Below are 18,955 nucleotides of genomic sequence, written 5' to 3' on the forward strand. Positions count from 1 at the left end.
AGCAAAACAGCCAACCACTGGCTCTTTCCTCTACCTCAGTCCGAAATGGAGATCCTGCCTCCAGGAATCCTCAGAATAAGACTTTCCTAAGCAGCTAAAAAGCAACGAATCATTCCTGCATACATCCCATTCCCACTCTCAGAGCAAAACAGTAGTAAGTCCATTTATTATAAAAATAAATGATTAGGAAATAAAGGTGCTTGTGGAAATACAAGTGCTATTGCAAGGCGATGGTACTGGGTGCATCTCTGTGACTGTTGTGTCTGGGAAGGCTCTGGTGTGCTGGCAACTAGTGCAGCAGACCAGTCTGGGAGTGAGGCACCCTTACTGTACAGCATGATGGAGTTCCCACCCTGGAGAGGACCCCCTGCTGCACACCCTCTTCCAGCAAGCAACACAACTCAAGATGCAAGCAGGCCTCGGGATACTCTCACACCAGATAGTTTGCAGCTCTGAATTGACAGTCCAAATTCCATAGGAGAGACAACATTGATATGCATGTGATGCCCCTGACCCCATCTCTTCTGCTCTGCCAACAGTTCACTCTGACCCAGTCTAAACCATGGCCAAACAAAACAAAATGGCCTACCAGTGCCCCTGCCCATGTGTGGACCCTAGATCCCATTAGAATGCAGCATACAAGTTGAGGGCTGAGTCTGAGGACACCTACCCAGACCCTTAGAGCAGCTATGCTGGTCAGGGGCCACAGTGGGCATGGTGGCTCTGGCTCATTGGCAGCACTCCCACAGGTGCCTGAAGAACGCCTCGCTTTGCTCATCACTGAAGCACTGCAGGCAGTGAGGACACTGAAGGTCGCCCTGGCCTCTGTGGGCTGTGCAGACATGCCCACCCTCTGCAGGCAGTTCCAGCTGTTGGGACCCAGGCCCGGGCCTCCAACCACCAGCTGCCACACGCTCCAGTGCATCCATCTCTAAGTACTTGGCAGTTTTGTTCCCCGTATGAATCCGACAGGGTCCTGGCTCCTGGGAGTCCTGCTGAGAAGTCAAAGGCAGTTTACTACAGGCTATGCTAGAAGGCACAAAGCCTGACACTAGGGTCTCACAACTGGAGACACTATATCTCAGAGTAGAACTGAAATCCCATTGCTTTGTTTCTTGCTATACCACAATGCCTCGCTTCCATCAGACCTCAGGTCTCGGTCCACATACCACAAGAGTTTCTCCAAGTAGTATGGAACAAAGGTCAGGAATCAAGGTATTTTACTTGGCTCTCTGGAGTTTCTAAAAGCTTAAATTGGAGACCTCATTCCTCAAATCTTAATGCTTCTTAATGTCTAGACGTACTGAATGAACAACTGAAGAGCTCCTACAGGTGCTTGGTCATTTGATGAAGGAACAGGCCTGAGTGATGTTTCCTCCCCTTCTATGAAGTGGAAAGCCTGACTAGAGCCCTCAGCCTCAGGATATTCACTGAAGGAAGTGACCGGGATGCCATGCCCCATACCACCAGAGTGAGAGAAACAAAGCTGGGGTGCTGTAGGTGGCAGGACATAGCCAGGGAACAGGCAGACTTAAGTCCCACAGTACCTCAATATAATTTGAAGTGCTAGACACTCAGAAACCTACCATGGTAGCCTTGAGTGCACCTTTGGCATGGCCTGGCACATGTGTTCTACACAAATGCCACAAAGCACTATGGGCAGTAGTACCCATTGCTTCTTGTATGGGAGTCTTAATTCTTTTACTTTACATTTGGATTTTTCTCAGAAGGATGCATACGTCAGCACCACTGTCATGTGGTTGTTCCCTTGGGTAGAGCAACAGTAGGAGCTTGAGGGGCCACAACTAATACAAAGGCCCTGGTTCCCACCAGAAATCTGGCCTTTGGGGCTGATCAGGAACCCCTCGGAGAGCCTGGCTTGGCGGGCATAGAACTGGTATGCTCATTCCTCTGGCACGTCCCTGAAAGGCTGCCTGAGAGGCCATCATGACTGTGCGTTTAGTGACCTTACAGCCACTAAACAAAGGAACCATGTTAGAAAATATCCCCTTCCTGCCCATAGCTTACAGCTGCCTATGGCCACACCACCTGAACAAGCCTGATCTAGAACGGGATGGGGAAACACCCACACTCCACCATGTGACATCAAAAGGACACCAGGGCTCTGGGGAGCGTCCTCTATGACTGCTGTAGTCCTCTGGCACATCCTGTTGGCCTGTGGACTTAGGAGGGACACAGGTTTCCAACAAAATCCCTCCATTCATTAGAACTGGTGCTTGCATCAACCCCCTGATGTGAATTTACCTCAAGGGAACTGCAGAAAGGTATCTACCAGGACCCTGTGCCCTGGTGCAGAGGAACGGAGGCAGAGGCTGATGAGGTCTGGCAGCTGCTCAGAGCAGAACAGTGTGGATGGCTTTCACAGATCCCCAGTTCCTCTTACATCTTATTGGGAAGGAGAGTTTCAAAATCAGTCCTGCCTTCTCGGCCTACTGATTTCCAGAGACGCCTCTCTTATTCAAGCTATGTCAGGACAGGAAGTTCTCTGAGGGAAGCCCAGTGTTTATCCCAGGACAGAAGAGGTATGGACACTAAGTGGCCAAAGTAACAAACCTTCCCTGGGAATTTGCAGAACATGAGTCTATCTGGGCACAGCTTCCATGCTTGAGAGACTTCCATTGACAACATACACCAGCACTAAAAACAGGTGGCGACAGGCCCACTGGCTGTCCTGGAGGATCTACCTCATTTAGTGCTTGGGGTCCGTGTTATACCTCTGCAACATCGTAACTAGGGTCTCTACCTCAAAGATGACAGACACTTAACAGAACTGCCCATAAAGCACCTGGGGCCTGGGATATACTTATGTCCCATGGCAACAATAAGCAGGGGGACAGGAAGGGCCCCGGAGACAAGGAGCCTTTATCAACACAGACCACCATGCCAACATCCACAGCTAAATAAAGTATCGCACAGTGGTTTTCTACAGTCACACCCTAGGCCCAGGACAGGTTACTCTGCCAGGAGCTGGGAAGGGCCCATCACTAACAGTAATACATCTTTGAAGACAAAGAGGTTCAAAATTCATAATAAAAAATACTAATTCTAATGGGGGAGAAATTCTCTTGTGCTCTTACCTGTCTCTGGGATGCTTGCGACATCAAAGACTTGACCTTTTCTTCCAGTTCTTGAATCCTACTATGAGCTCGTTCCCGATCTGCCCTTTCTGATTTGAAGTCATCTTTGTAAGCAAGAATCTGAGAAAAGACAGAATGCTCATTTCTGCTCAAGGAAGGAGAAATCCTTACCTGGCTTCTCCCGCTACTCCATGACTGTATCCCACCCAGTGCCACCAAGCCTTTAGCCGAGGCTGTCCCAAGACTACGACCACTGCCTGTGGTGTCAGTTCTGCCCAGAGCCTGAGGACACCTGCTGCTCTAGCATCTGCGCTCGCTCCAGCGCCGTGTCCCGGGCCATCTTCACAGTTGCCAGCTCCTGTTTTGCTTCTGCACAGTCATTTATTTTCTCCTCCAGCTGTCTGTTAAGCCTGGAAATCTCCTTCTTCAACAGCTCAGGCTCAGGAGGTACCTGCCGCCTCTTTAGCTGTGCGTGTAACCCTTTCACATACTCATCCCTACTGGCATCATAACGCTGCCACTTGGCATTGAGGTCTTCGACCTGAGAAGACAGAACCAGAAGACATGTTTGCTCAAGGCAACACGGACTGTGATTATCAGCAGTAATTTACGAAACTACTTCCCTTTCCCTTTCTCTTGGGTAGCAAGAGTTCTAAGCCTACCAGGGAATCCTGATACATTATAGTAGTATCCATATTAAGGGTCTTAAACAGATGTGAACTCAGTGTAATTTTCCTGCCTAAGAACTACTTCCCAGAAGCAGAATAAGAAAAGAAAACCCAACCAAGCGGTGGTGGCGCACGCCTTTAATCCCAGCACTCGGGAGGCAGAGGCAGGCGGATCTCTGTGAGTTCGAGGCCAGCCTGGTCTACAAGAGCTAGTTCTGGGACAGGCACCAAAGTTACAGAGAAACCCTGCCTCGAAAAAAACCAAAAAAAAAAAAAGAAAGAAAGAAAGAAAAGAAAAGAAAACCCAAAACTCCTGGGGGCAGGGGCTCAGTCAGTCAAGTACCTGCTGAGCAAGCATGAAGACCCCGATTTCAGATGGCCAGCATCCATGTAAAAGCTGGAAAACCCATGCATGTGTCTGTAATTTCAGTGCTGGGCTAGTACACACACACTCAAAACTACTTCTAGATGGTAAATATATATATATATATATATATATATATATATATATATATATAATATGTATACAATATTCTGTCTGTATGTATGCCTGCAGGCCAGAAGAAGGCACCAGACTCATTACAGATGGTTGTGAGCCACCATATGGTTGCTGGGAATTGAACTCAGGACCTTTGGAAGAGCAGGCAATGCTCTTAACCTCTGAGCCATCTCTCCAGCCCCCTAGATGGTAATTCTTACAGTTCTTTTATTGACTATTTAATCTGGAAGGACAAGAGGAAGTCGGGATCTATCCTCTGTGGCAGAAAGATCAGGTCCCTGGAGACCCTGTGTATCAAGTTAAAACAGCCAGGGGGCAGAAGCCACCTCCATGCACCAGCTAAAGAAAAACCTTCATTTGCGATTTTTTAGGGTTAATGTTCTTCTCCAGTGGGACGGCAGACACTCACATGAGTCACCTTCTGCTTTAACAGTCGATTTTCTTCCTGTAACTTCTCAATAACGCTCTTGCCAGAAGCATTCCTGCTTGTATGCCCTAGCTACATAAGAAAGAGACAAAGAGAAGACATGTCACTGTGTGTGTATCATGTACAGAAAAGGAGAAGAAGGTCAGAGGCTGAGGCCACAGCTGCAGCATAGGAGGGTGTGACTCTTCACTTGATGGAGAAGTAAAATAGATACAAAAACGGACTTGGAAGTCCAGCTCCTCTTGGACCCACTCCCGGCTGAGGGGTCTCTAGGCATGTCACTCTTGACACCGCCCTTGTTCCTTCCTACCTACCAACAGGAGCTATTTGTGTTTTAAATATTCTGGACCGCCAGGCGGTGGTGGAGCACGCCTTTAATCCCAGCACTTGGGAGGCAGAGGCAGGCGGATCTCTGTGAGTTCGAGACCAGCCTGGTCTACAAGAGTTAGTTCAGGACAGGCTCCAAAACCACAGAGAAACCCTATCTCGAAAAACAAAAAAAATAAAAAATAAATAAATAAATAAATATTCTGGACCTAAACATTCTGTTGTCGTTCAGTCTACAGCTGAGTACCCCAGCTGTAACAAAACTTCCTACTGCCAGAGCTTGCTTATTGTCACAGGCAATAGGGAGGACAGGGACAGAATTTTACTTTCTAAAAGAGACATACCTCTGCCAGCATCCAGGAGGCTTTCCAGGTCCCTGCAATGGGCTGGCCACAAATCCATCTTGCCTCCTTCAGACTCATCAAGACAGAAATCCTGCCTCGAGACAAGTGAACTAATCTGGATGAAGCAACCTAACTTGTGCTTCACGCAGGGCTGTTCACTCACAGAAGTCACACCCCAACCTAACCCTAATAGCTGCTGGCTGACCCAGCTGTAAAGTCTGATAAAACTTTTCTGGGGTATACTCTGTACCCCAGAAATTCCAGGCACCGAACAGTACAGAGGACTGTAAATCACTGACATTAGTTTTAAGAATTCCCCTTGAATGACAGGAAGTGCATGTCCTAACCCTGTCTGCTGGGAAGCCCCAGATGACTCAGCCAAGTCCAGGGCTGAGAAGTGATACTGACTTAAAAGACATGAGATGCCTGTCTGTCACAATCCAGCACCCACCTCAGGCTGATCACGGTGTGAAGCTACTTCAAGATCTTCAAAGGGAATAATATGGTGATACAAACTCAGACAAGAGACCCACCACCTCCTATGCAGCCACGAATACAGCTATGCTCCTCCCTGGGTGATCTTGTGAAATCCAACTGAGTTGGGTGCTTCATGACCAAGTTTATTTCTCTCATGTTAGAGAAGCAGTTGGTTATTGTTTGTCCCCTTTCCTGAGAACTCACACAGTTCCATGAGAACTGCCTAGAAAGGGGTGTGCCCAAGTGGCCCTGTGTGGGGCAGTGCACATGAGATGGAGACTCAGTCTGCCCCACTGTTGTGTTCTGAATGGGAAACGTTCCCCAAGGCGCATGGTTTGAAAGCTTGGTCCCCAGCGGATGGCGCCATCTGCAGAGGCTACAAAACCTTTAGGAAGTGTAGCCTAGCGGTCAGAAGAAAGCACTAAGGACAGGCCTTCCTTTGAAGCTGATACCCTGCCCCTGGTTCCAGAGTCTCTCTGCCTCTCTGTCTGTCTCTTTGTGTGCTTCCTGGCCTGTCGTGATGTGAGGATCCTCTGCCACGAGTTCTCATTGCCATGAATTTGGCCATGCCATCCCTGCCATGTTAGATTGAAACCCTCTCTCAAGTTGTTTCTGTTGGTGTCGCAGTCATAGGAACACAAAGGTCACAAATACATCCAGTGGTAACTGAGGCAAGGTGTGCCATATGTACCTGTTCTCTGTCAGCTCCACACTGGTCAGTACCACCTGGCAGCAGGAAACAGGTACCATGCCCAGTACCTGGCCTATACTGAGGCTTGGTCCCATGCTATTCCTGATCAGGAACACTCTGGCTTGCGAGATGCATCTCTTCCCCATGACTAACTTATGGGCACCAAAACCTTGGTCATGCTCCTCTCTTCCCCAAACCGTCCTGGCCTGGAGGCACAGAGGGCTCTTCCTGGGTCCCTACTGCAACCTGCCCCTCTGTCACCATTTGCTGTCCACCTCACATAGCGTCTACATGGAGACGCTTTTGAGGCATGAAGGTATTCTATGTTATGTGATAATGAAGACGTTGCAGCCCTGAGGGTGGCAGATCTCCTAGCTTATGCCAGGCCACGTTGCTGGCAATAGAAGTTCTGGCTCTTCCTAAGGCTTGTGGGTGGATCAACTCTTACCCCACAGATGCTTGGAGTCTGCAGAAGGCTGATGCTCGCGGCTCTTCTGTAGCTTTAGGCCAGGACTCTGCACATGTGGAGGCATTGCTCCTCCTTAGCAGTACCGCCTAGATCCACCTCAGTTTCTGTTTGTCGACTACACATGTGACACTTCCTGCGGGCAGCGCCTCTATCCCCAGCTCTTCCTTCCTATCCTCAGTGGCAGAAGAGACCGAAGTGCCATTGCCACGTGCATGCAGGATCAGCTGCAGACAATGCTGGAAGCTGGGGAGGCAGGCCACTCAAGCTTCCTGCCACGTCTCCCATCGGGTCTCTCCAGATAAGCTCTGAGAACAGAGTGGGCTCTGTGACACCCCTGATCTTGGCAATTGCACAGGACTAAAGAATGACAGGCAACAACTCTTAGCACACCAGAGTCTTCAACTTGCTTTAGTTACTGCCTACCTCGTCAGCGCTTTTCTCCCCCATGTCTCCCTGCGCGTGCTGTCGTTCATCCAGACACTTGGCCAGATGCTGGCACATGTGGGCAGTGGCAGCCAACGTCCTGCGCAGTTGGTGGGTCTCATCAGCCAAGGAGCGGCACAGGATGTCGCTGGCGGCCCTGGCTTGTTCCTTCTCTGCCACACTTCTCCGAAGCAGGACGACTTCCTTCTCTCGCTCATGCTGAGGCTGGCTCATCAGCTGCTGCATCTCCCTCTCTTTTTCTTCTAGTTTCTCAGTAAGTCTCTCAACTTCCTGACAGAAAGTAATTTCAAAGCACAGTTTAGGTGGGTGTGGTGACACACGCTTTTAATCCCAGCAGTGGGGAGGCTGAGGCAGGAGAATCAAGAATTTGAGGTCAGCCAGAGAGACCCTGTCTAAAACTGTAAAGGAAGACAGGCAGGTTCAATAGTTGTGAAAAGAAAGCACAGAGTGAATAATGAAACAGTGTTCAAAAGCAGGCAGGATAGAACACACCTCAGTCCCCGCACTTAGGAAGGAGGAGCACAAGAAGTTCTGGCCATCCTCAACTACGTAACAACTTTGAGGACAGTCTGGGCTATGTGAGGGGAAGAAAGCAAATGTGCTACAACAGGAAATCTGGCAAGGATAATGTATCACTAGGTACCACTTGCCCTTTGGGCAGGCTTTCCAGAAAATAATATAGTTAGCTGATGTGGACTATTAGTTTAACTATGTAAAGATTGTCACAGTTGTTTAACCAGGCAAAGACATGTTACGCTTGTTTACACCTGTAAAGATGTAGTACTTGGGCTGCCTAAGGCACCTGATAGGTCTAATAAAAAGGTGAACGGCCAATAGCTAGGCAGGAGAGAGATAGGCAGGATGGGAGGGCAGAGAGAATAAGTAGGAGGAGGAATCTAGGCTCAAGAGAGAATGAGGGAGAAAGAAAGGGAGATGCCCGGGGCCAGCCAGTCAGGCAGCTGCCAGCCAGCAAGACAGAGAGAAAGACTTACAGAAAGAAGGGTAAAAAGCCCTGAGGCAAAACATAGATAATGAAGAGAAACAGATTAAATTATAAGAGCTGGGCAGTGGTGGTGCACACCTTTAATCCCAGCACTCGGGAGGCAGAGGCAGGTGGATCTCTGAGTTCGAGGCCAGCCTGGTCTTCAAGAGCTCCATAGGTACAGAGAAACCCTGTCTCCAAAAACAGAACAAAAAAGAAAAAAAGAGAAAAAAAGCTAGTGGTGTAGGCATTCATAACTAACAATAAGTCTCCGTATCATGATTTGGGAGCTGGTTGGTAACCCAAGAGAAAACCTGCTACAGTCAACTCTGGAGTTTCCATCTTCTCATATCTTCAAACTTCACTTAAATTAGTCTCATTAGGTGGCAGCGCACACCCTTAATCCCAACACGTGGGGGCAGAGGCCGGCAGATCTCTCAGAGTGTGAGGCCAGCCCGGTCTACTGGGTGAGTTCCAGATCTAGGGCTACACAGAGAGATCCTGTCCCAAACAAAAATAATAATAATCAATAGAAATAGAGTATTTATAGCCAGACGGTGATGGTGCACACCTTTAATCCCAGCACTCAGAAGGCAGAGGCAGGTGCATTTCACGGTCTACAGAGTAAGCTCCAGGAGAGCTAAGGTTACACAGAGAAATCCTATCTTGCAAAACCAAACAGAAAGAAAAGAAAAGAAAAGAAAAGAAAAGAAAGGAGGGAGGGAGGGAGGGAGGGAGGGAGGGAGGGAGGGAGGGAGGGAGGGAGGGAGGGAAGGAAGGAAGGAAGGAAGGAAGGAAGGAAGGAAGGAAGGAAGGAAGGAAGGAAGGAAGGAAAGGGGGAAGGAAGGGGGGAAGGAAGGAAGGAGGGAGGGAGGGAGGGAAGGAAGGAAGGGGGGAAGGAAGAAGGAAGGAAGGAAGGAAGGAAGGAAGGAAGGAAGGAAGGAAGGAAGGAAGGAAGGAAGGAAGGAAGGAAGGGTTTGCAGATATCATTAGCTCACATGCGGTCAGACTGAGTTAGGAGCACTGTCCATCTGAGACGACTTTTGGCAGATGCACTCAGAAGAGAAGGCCGTGTGAAGACAGGCAGGAGGGCAGCACCTGTGCGCCACAGAACCCTAAGGACTGGCAGCCACTACCAGAAGCAGAGGAGGGAAAGAAGGACCTGGCCCCAGAACCTTCAGGGAGCAGACAACTTGATCTGCTGCTTCTAACCTCTAGGGCTGTGAAAAGATTACATTGCTGTTGCGTCAACTTCACCATTTGTGGTACTTAGTTTAGAAAACTAATATTGCCAGGCGGTGGTGGCCTTTCATCCCATTACTTGGAAGGAGAGGCAGGTGAGTTCAAGGTCAGCCTGGTTTACAGAGTGAGTTCCAGGACAGCCAGGAGAAACTTTTTCATGAAAAACAAAACAAACAAACAAACAAACAAAAAGCTGGATATAAAAGCTCATGTCTGTAAATCCTAGCACTTGGGGACCTGAGGCAGGAGGACTGCCAGGAGTTTGAGCCAGCCTGTTCTACCTAATGAATTCCAGGCCAGCCTAAAATATCATTATTTTTTTCACACATGGTCTTAGTCTGTTGCTCAGGCTAGCCTCAAACTCATGGCCTTGGGCTTCCAATGTACTGGGACTACAGGTCCTTAAGTGGCAATTGTGTTTAACTTTGTTTTGTTTAAGACTTTTTCTGGGGCGGAAGAGATGGCTCAGTGGTTAAGAGTGTTGAATGATCTTCTAGAGGACCCTGGTTCAATTCCCAGCACCCATATGGCCCCTCACCATGGTCTGTAACTTCAGTTCCCAGGAATCTGACACCCTCTTCTGGCCTTTGCAGACACCAGACATGCACAGACATCCATGCAGACAAAACACTCATACATATAAATGATTAAAAAAGAAAACCAATTATCTCTAGGTTACTCAGGAGTTGAATCTGGGCCCAAGCTTGCACTCCTGGGTGCTGGGATTACTTGCACATAGCAAGTAGCACAAAGTGCGAAGCCGAAAGGACCATCTTTAACTTTCTGGCCTTAAAGTTGTACTTTCCCACTTTCAAAGATTCCTCAAACATAAACAGCACATGATGCAGGGTGAAGCAGTCTCAACCAGTCCACTCTGCAGATGAAGAAACAGATTCACAAGAGCCAGGGATAAGCCTAAGCTATTTCCAGCAGGAGTCCATCTTGTAATCCTGGGACCTTGTCACCATGATAAATGAGACACCAACCATGTACAAAGACAGACTTGAGCGATTACTCTCGCCTTATAATTTTATTATTATTGTGCATGCATGTGTGTGGTGTGCGAGTCTATACAGGTAGGAACCCGAGGACAACTTTCAGGAGCTGGTTCTTTCCTGCCACCCTGGGTTCCAGGCTCGCACAACCAGAAAGCACTCGTGCCCACTGGGCCATCTCACCAGCCCCTGGATTTTTTAAATCAAAAAACATGTGTATTGCCGGGCTGTAGTGGCGCACGCCTTTAATCCCAGCACTTGGGAGGCAGAGGCAGGCGGATCTCTGTGAGTTCGAGACCAGCCTGGTCTACAAGAGCTAGTTCCAGGACAGGCTCCAAAACCACAGAGAAACCCTGTCTCGAAAAAGAAAAAAAAAAAAAAAAAAAACATGTGTATTGCTTGGTAGTTTTTTGTTTGTTGATTGTTTTGAGACAAAGTCTTTCACTCTACACCAGTGGCTCTCAACCTTCCTAATGCTGAGACCCTTTAGTACAGTTCCGCTTGCTGAGGTGACCCCAACCATAAAATGATTTTCACTGTTACTTCATAACTGTAATTTTGCCACTATTATGAATCGCAATGTAACTATTTTCGAAGATAGAAGTTTGCCAAAGTGGCTGCGACCCACAGGTTGAGAACCACTGTTCTATGCCGTGCCGCAGAACAGGCGGAGAGAAACTGAAAGGAGGCCGGTGTGCAGGAGCAGGCAGGGCCTGTGAGGCCCCTTCCAGGATAACAGCATACAGGCGCACAGTCGCAGGCCACGTGGTGAACAGCCCATCAACCCAAAAATCTTATCTGGAAGAAGTTTGAATAATCATCCATCCAGGCCTCAAGTTGCAGGTGGATACCATGAGGACAAGCTACGGCCTTCTCCAGACACACTGGGCACACAACCCTCAGTATTCTCTGTGGAAGCCCTCAGTGCCTTCCAGTCTAGTGTCCCTGGAGAGATGGCTGATGGTGGCCATCAGTGACAGCAATCTAACAGACCGTTCGCTTTCTACTGTAGTTGTTTGTTTGTTTAGACAGGGTCTCACTCTGTAGACCAGCCTGGCCTAGAACTCGCCTGCCTCTGCCTTTCCAGGGGATAAGAGGAGTCCACTTTAATGTCCAGCTGCTCTGTGGGTTTAAACCTGCCTTGTTACTTCGGTGAACAAAGGGCCTCTGGGGTGCGAGAGGTAATAAGCCTCTGTCCTCCCGCAGTCTGTGACTGGAAGGCCCTCCCTCACAAAACTGACTAAGCAAAACACATCCACTTTCATGAACTGCTAAGTCACCGAAAGGGTCCTTGAGAATGAAAATGGCAGGGGCTGGAGAGATGGCTCCGCAGTTGAGAGCCCACGCTGCTCTCACAGAAGATGAGTTCCGCTCACGTGGCACAGCTCATACAGCCTATAACTCCAGCTCCAGAGAATCTGAACCCTATTCTGGACTTTCCAGCGCCGACACTCACATGACACACACCAAGGCATACATACATACCTTAAAAATAAAAATGCATCAGGCTAGAGACGGCCCAGTGGTTAAGAGCACTTGCTGCTCTTGTACAGGACCCAGGTTTAGTTCCCAGAACACACACGCGATAGCTCACAACCACCTGTAACTCCAGCTCCTTGGGATCCGATGCCCTCATCTGGAGTCCGTGGGCATTACGCACGTATATTATACATGAAATGAAGTAAATCTTTTAAAGAAAAAATTTAAATCTTTTTTAAAAAATTAAAAATTACAGACACCTTCCTTCTACATTCCCTAGACCAACTTGGGGTCCTGACAAGGCCATTACCACATGTGGCCCGCTGACCTGGTACACCCCGAGACATTTCTACTCCTGACCCTCTTTCCAATCAGCTTCAACAGACATGCTGCTCAGTCTCAGTTTCAGCTTTTGTTATCCGTTTTGTGTCCACAGAAAAGTCATCAATGTCTTACTACTCTGTGTGTGTGTCTGTGTGTGTGTGTGTGTCTGTGTGTGTGTGTTTGAGACTGCCTTGCTATGTAGATCTGTCTGGTCGCAAACTCAGTTCCTCCTACCACAGCTTACTAAGTGCTGGCTGGGGTTAAATGGCTGTGCCGCCAGCCACCCTAGCTCAGAGCCTAATATTGTTAGCTTCGTGGTTGCTTATGCCCTACACATCCCATTGGCATATTTGAACCATTCAAGGTGCAGTTTTTACATATGGACTATGGTCTAGGACACATCTGGAATCTTCAAAAGGTTTCATATATAATGGAAAGGGGGTCCAGGAAAACCAACTCTTGGACTGAGTGGAGAAATCCCAGATATCACAAGGAAAGAAACTCCTTTTTCATTGCATCTTAACCGCTAAACGTTTACACAGCTGTACAGTTTTCTTTGGTGTTAGCATTTTAGGAAGAGACCTTATGGTAACTCCACTTTGAAAAATTTATCCTGGCTTTGACCTCCATCGGATTTTTTTCTTTTTTTAAGTATTTATTTATTTATTTGGATACAGTCTTGCCATGTAGTACAAGCTAATCTCAAATTGTGGTCCTCCTGCCTCAGCCTCCTGAATGGCTAGGACTATAGGCATACTGTGTATTATCCTGCTTCTCTTTGGAATTCATCTGAATCAAGCCCAAAGCAACCATGACAGAAGCTGTATGTTGTTCAATGTTTCCAGTGCTGTGCAGATTTGATTACATGTGGTCTCCTGTCCCTTGTCATCTCTTTGGGAGACTTTTTTCCACTTTGCTTTCTAGGAAGTATAAAGCATGCTCTCTTGGAACTCTAATTTGTATATACTCTTGTTAAATCAGTTCCCTATAATCACAATATATTCACCACATATGCATAGTTATAGCAACCATTTCTTTAGTGAAAGACACACGTAACTCATCATTTGTTTCACTTTGCCATTTTTTTCTCCTTTAAGAATTGTGTTTATGCCTGGTGGTGGTGGTCGTGGTGCAAGCCTTTATTCCCAGCACTCAGGAGGCAGAGGCAGGTGGATCTCTGTGATTTTGATGTCAGCCTGATCTACAGAGCAAGTTTCATGATAGCCAAGGCTGTTACAAAGTGAAACCCTGTCTCAAAAAACCAAAACCCAAAAATAAAAAGAATTGTGTTTATTTATTAATTAGTGTGTACACAAAAGCCTATTTGCCTTAGTATGAATGTGGAGACTATAAATAAACGAATAAGCAAATAAATAAATAAATAAAAAGTTGGGCATGTTGGCACATGTCTTTAATTCTAGCATCCCCACAGCAGAGGCAGGTGGATCTCTGTGGGTTTGGGGCAAGCCTGGACTCCACAGTGAGTTCTAGTCAGAGCTACATAGTGAGACATTGTCTCAAAAAACCAAAATAGAGTGCCAGGATAGCCAGAGGCACAACGAAACCCTGTCTTGAAAAACCAAACCCTCAAAAAAGCCAAAATAAATGAATAAATAAAGTCTAAAAGAAAAAAGGAAATAGGCTGGCCTCAAACTCACAGAGATCCACCTGCCTCTGCCTCCCAAATGCTGGCATCCAAGGTGTGCGCCGCCACCACCACCCAGAGCGGCTTTTTATTTTTATATTATGCATCTGTATGTGAGCATGCATGTGTGCATTTGGGTAACTATGGAGTCCAGAAGAGGATGTTGATCCCTTAGAGCTGGAGTTACAGGCTCTGGTGAGCCTCTTGACACTGTGATCCAATCTTGGGTCCTCTGCAAGAGCAGTGTGTACTCTTAATTGCTGAGCATCTTTCTAGACCCATACTATTTGATTTTACAGTTAAGGCCAGTTGCGGCTGCTTTCCTTTGTTACAGATGAAGAACAAATGATTTAAAACATAACCATGCTGCATTCACTGGTAGAATTCAATGACAATAAGAGGTAAGAAAAAGATAATACAAGGCCGGGCGGTGGTGGCGCACGCTTTTAATCCCAGCACTTGGGAGGCAGAGGCAGGCGGATCTCTGTGTGTTCGAGACCAGCCTGATCTACAAGAGCTAATTCCAGGACAGGCTCCAAAACCACAGAAAAACCCTGTCTCGAAAAACAAAACAAAAAAGAAAATACAGAATTTAAAGTGCTACTGTATCTGCTTTGATTTGACAAGCACATGGCCTTCTTGACATTTGCCAAAACTGTGGTCACACATATCTGTCACCACGGAATGTGTGATATTAGTTACTGTGGTGGTTTGAATGAGAACGGCCCCATAGGCTCATAGAGTTCAGTGCTTGGCCCCTCATTGGTGAAATTGTTCTGGGAAGAAATGTAAGCTGTACCAGTCACTGGGGGTGGGGGTGGGGTTCTTTATCCCCTTCACCAAGCCCAGTCTCTCTCTGTCACCTGCCTGTGGACCAGGTGTAAGCTCTCAGCACCACTCAGCACCATGCCTGCCTGCTGCCTCTCTCCCCACAATGGTCATGGACCCTTGAAACTGTAAGCAAGTCCCCAATTCAATTCTTTCTTTTATCAGTTGCCTTGGTCATGATATCACCATAGCAGAAAAGTAAGACAGTTACTAGTATGTAGCTATAGAATGTATTACATTAATAACTAGTGTATTATATTAGTTACATTAGCCTCACCCTGTGCATACCTCTGCAAACCACATAACCAAAGAATCTACATCACAGAAAAACTATGCTGAAATGAAAATGAACAGGATTGTTCAGAGTTTTTTGGAGGGTTTTGTTTTGTTTAGAGGGGTATTTTTTTGGTTTTTCAAGACAAGGATTTTCTGTGTAGCCCTGGCTGTCCTGGAACTCACTTTGTAGACCAGGCTGGCCTCGAACTCACAGAGATTCACCTGCCTCTGCCTCCCAAGTGCTGGGATTAAAGGCGTGCGCCACCATGGCCCGGCTTGTTCAAAGTTATTTTAACAGGGTAACTTTTGATACGTATGTCCACTGCTAATACATTAGTCAGTTGGTTCTGGCAGACTTAAGAAGCCATGCAGTAGCTCTGTAATATTTAAAGTCACCACAGTGTTAGCAAAATTTCCTAAATAAAATGGCAAGTAATTCTTAAAATCCCCGAACAAAACCTGTATGTCAGAAGACGTAGGACCACAGACTGGTTCTGTCTGGGGCCTCTAGAGAACTACAAATAAATCCCAGTTGTGGGTGCATCTGCACTGAACACCAATGGCCACCCGACTACAAACATAGTTCTGTTCTGATTGTGGGGAGCTCCCTTACCCTAACTGCTCCCACTGATATTCTGGTGACAAATTCTGGGGTGTCTTCAGATGTCCACTCTGTACCCATCTGTGGCTCCTGATGTCCACAACACTAAATTAGTGGCACAGTCCAGGTGAGCTCTACGCTCCCCTCTTGCTCTGTCTTACAACCCTCCTTCCAGAAAGAGGGAGAAGTGGGGTGGGGAGATGTCTGACTGCTCTTGGTACTTTAAATACAGACAGAAAACAAAGACAGCATAATATAAAGTAAATCTGTATAATAAGGATCAACTCAACAATACCAAGTATAAATAAATGTCTTTGCAAAGGAAGAACAGGCAAGGGCCATGCAAAAAGCATATGGGATTATTTTATTCTTTCCTTTATTTTTCAGATACTTTGAATTTTACCATCAAAAACTGCCTTCTTTTCTCCCTCTAAAATCTTGTGGCCAGGCCTGGTGGCAAAGGCCTGGAATACCATCTACTCAGGAGACTGAGGCAGGAGGATCCAAAGTCAAGTCCTAGCTGGGATTCACAGTGAGTTTAAGGTCAGTTTAGGTAACTTAGTGAGACCAGGTCTCAAAAGTAAAAAGAGAGCTGAAGATGCTGCTAAACAGTAGAGTACTTGCCTAGATGTGTGGGGCTCGAGACTCAGTCCCTAGCACCGAAGAGGGTGGGGACAAAAATAAATCTGGCTGTGGGGGTGAAATCATGGAAACAAACATTACCTTTGGGCAGCTACTTTCCTTTCAGGCCTACCTTCTTCCCTGGGAAAACCAGGATAGCCGTGGACCAAATGCAAAAGCATGCCAATTATCCCAAACATCGGGGAAGGGCGTCAGACTTACAGATAACACTTGCAGGGAAAACATTTCCCTTGCCCCCGTTTTGTGTGCTTACGTTATCTCACAGAAACCAAATAACACCAAATGACAAGGAGGACCAAAGAACGCACAGATTGTCAGACTCTTGGCAGGCTTTTCCTGACACTTCTCCCAATATAATACTAAAAGCCACCAATCAAAGACTTGGGTCTTCTCTCTGAGCTCCATCCCTTGAACCCTATGCATCTCTCAGGTCCCTGGCACCCCATACAAGGTTCAGAAACCCACATTCCACAGAAAACCGCCCTAACACAGAATACCCAAAACCTGCACTCATAACCCAAACACACACTGGAACATTCCCCAAAAAGCAACACCTGTATGCCCTTGAGAGCCTCTAGGCCCACGCCTCACCCATGTCCTCGAGAGCCTCTAGTGTCCCTCAGGACCCTGCACCCACCCCTGAACACCAGCCCTCCTCAGAACTCCACCTCCTTCAAACCTGGTACCCTACTGTGGTGGTCTGAATAAGAATGACCCCCACAGGCTCATGTGCCTGCATGCTTAGACACCAAGGAGTGGCACCATTTGAGAAGGATTAGGAGGTGTGGCTTTGTTGGAGGAACTGTGTCACTTAGGGTGGGCTTTCAGGTTTCAAAAGCCCACAGCAGGCCCAGCGTCTCTCTGCCTGGGGATCAGAATGTAGCTCTCAGCTACAACTCCACAACCATGCCTGCTTGCAAGCTGCCATACTCCTCACCATGATGATAACGGACTAACCTCTCTACAACTGTAAGCTCGCCCTCAGTGAAATACTCTCTTTTATTAGAATTGCCTTGGTCATGATGTCTCTTCAAAGAAACAGAGCAGTGAAAACAGTTACACACCCCTTTGGGGGTGGAGCACTGACTGGAGAAGCTCACTACCAACAGAACCATGTGTCCAAGACTACCTCAGTACCTCACACTCCACAGATCCCTGTACTCCGGGGTCCCTCCTGTTCCTCGGATCCACCACACAGACTTCATGAGCAAGTTTCACTCAGCTGTGCCCCTCAAAGTCGAGAGACCCGGGGGTCGGTCCCAAACTTACCCCCATTATATGTCCCTCAGAACTGCTCATAACCTGAGCCCCTGTGGACCTGGTCCTTCTCAAATGTCCGCACCCCTAACACCCTGGTGCTCACCAGAACCCCGTGCCCCAGAGACGCCTGGTCACCTCAGTGCGTGACATCCCTCGGGAGCCTGGACCCTCCAGACTCTCGCCCTTCAGACCCCAACCCCTCAAGGTTCCTTGCGCCTCAGATGCCCGCACCAGATGCCTCACATCCTCGCGCCAGGACTCGGTGCCGCCCGAGGCCGCTGGGGCAGCAGCGCCCGCCCACACGCCCCGCACCTGGCGCAGCTGGGCCTCAGAAGCTCCTTCCTCCCGCCGCCGCAGCTGCTCACGGAAGCGCTCCACCTGATCCAGAAGCGCGTCCACGAGTGACGGCGCCGTGTCCCCTGCCAGAGCCGCTAGGCGGGTGCGGAGGCTCGCGATCAGGGCGTCGCGCGCGGCCAGCTGATCCTGCAGGCGCTGCAGCTGCTGGCCGGCCTCGTGGTACAGGCTACAGAGCGCGGCGGCCGCGGGCGGGGTGCCGTCCCCAGATGACATGGCGGTGGACTTTCCTGGGGACTCGGGCACCAGCAACTTGTGAGCGTTGCAGGAGCGACAGCCTGCCTTCCCGGAACTTTTCCCGCCTCGCCCCGCCCACTCCCAGGAGCCTAATCCGCCCCCACCCACAGCTGGCTCCGCCCCGCCCACTGCTGGGAGTCTGACTCCGCCCCCGCGCGCAGCTGGCACCGCCTCCTCCCACTCTGAGGCCCTACCCTGTCTTGACGCACCAGCTCCGTGCGAGAGGCTGTCTGCCCACAGTTCTAGGCTCATCACGGCGGCCCAGTTCCCTCCGTCTGAGGAATTTTCTCGGAGTCAAAACCAGTTGGCGACCAGGGTTTAGGGTTCGGTTTCCTTTGGTACAGCTGCTGAAGGAGAGCAAAGAAATCTAATGACTTCAAACATCGGACGTGGAGTGTGGTCAGGTTTCAGTGCTGGGCTCCTTCCTCTTCAGGAACTTGGCATGTGTTTCGTCACGTAGGGACTTCCCATCCAGGATGCATGGTGGGTGCCAGAGCCAGCCACCAGACCCCAGGGTGCGCCTAAATTCGAGTTACGACGGCCTTAATGCTAGAAGCTGTTCTTAGAGCAGAAGACAGGAGGGTGCTGGCCCCTTCCTTCCCGCAGCCTCCATACAAACTGTGTTTTTCCCACTGGGAAATGTCTC

General features: G+C 48.5%; 1 protein-coding gene across 2 annotated transcripts; it reads right to left on the reverse strand.

The window, feature by feature from the left end:
• Positions 1-203: 203 nt before the first annotated feature.
• Tnip2 (TNFAIP3 interacting protein 2) lies at positions 204-18,299 on the reverse strand. Of its 2 annotated transcripts, none has more exons than XM_057772545.1 (6): positions 18,031-18,299; positions 7,424-7,714; positions 4,675-4,764; positions 3,391-3,639; positions 3,099-3,218; positions 204-992 (listed from the first exon to the last, which is right to left on the reverse strand). In XM_057772545.1, the coding sequence occupies exons 1-6, from the start codon at positions 18,286-18,288 to the stop codon at positions 729-731; spliced, it is 1,272 nt and encodes a 423-aa protein (XP_057628528.1). In that variant the 5' UTR covers positions 18,289-18,299; the 3' UTR covers positions 204-728. The 2 variants fall into 2 exon arrangements, with proteins under 2 accessions (XP_057628528.1, XP_057628527.1); XM_057772544.1 differs by having other exon boundaries at positions 204-995.
• Between the last annotated feature and the right edge of the window lie 656 nt (positions 18,300-18,955).

Source organism: Chionomys nivalis, chromosome 6 (assembly GCF_950005125.1).
Source record: "Chionomys nivalis chromosome 6, mChiNiv1.1, whole genome shotgun sequence".
NCBI classification, from domain to species: Eukaryota; Metazoa; Chordata; class Mammalia; order Rodentia; family Cricetidae; genus Chionomys; species Chionomys nivalis.

What these genes read in the sequence shown, in the direction of transcription:
- Tnip2 (XM_057772544.1), bottom strand. Translation starts at nt 18,288, where the DNA reads ATGTCATCTGGGGACGGCACCCCGCCCGCGGCCGCCGCGCTCTGTAGC. An exon ending in CTGAGGCCCAGCTGCGCCAG is followed by an intron (nt 7,715 to 18,030) that starts GTGCGGGGCGTG and finishes ACTTTCTGTCAG; the next exon opens with GAAGTTGAGAGACTTACTGA. An exon ending in GGGAGAAAAGCGCTGACGAG is followed by an intron (nt 4,765 to 7,423) that starts GTAGGCAGTAAC and finishes TTTCTTATGTAG; the next exon opens with CTAGGGCATACAAGCAGGAA.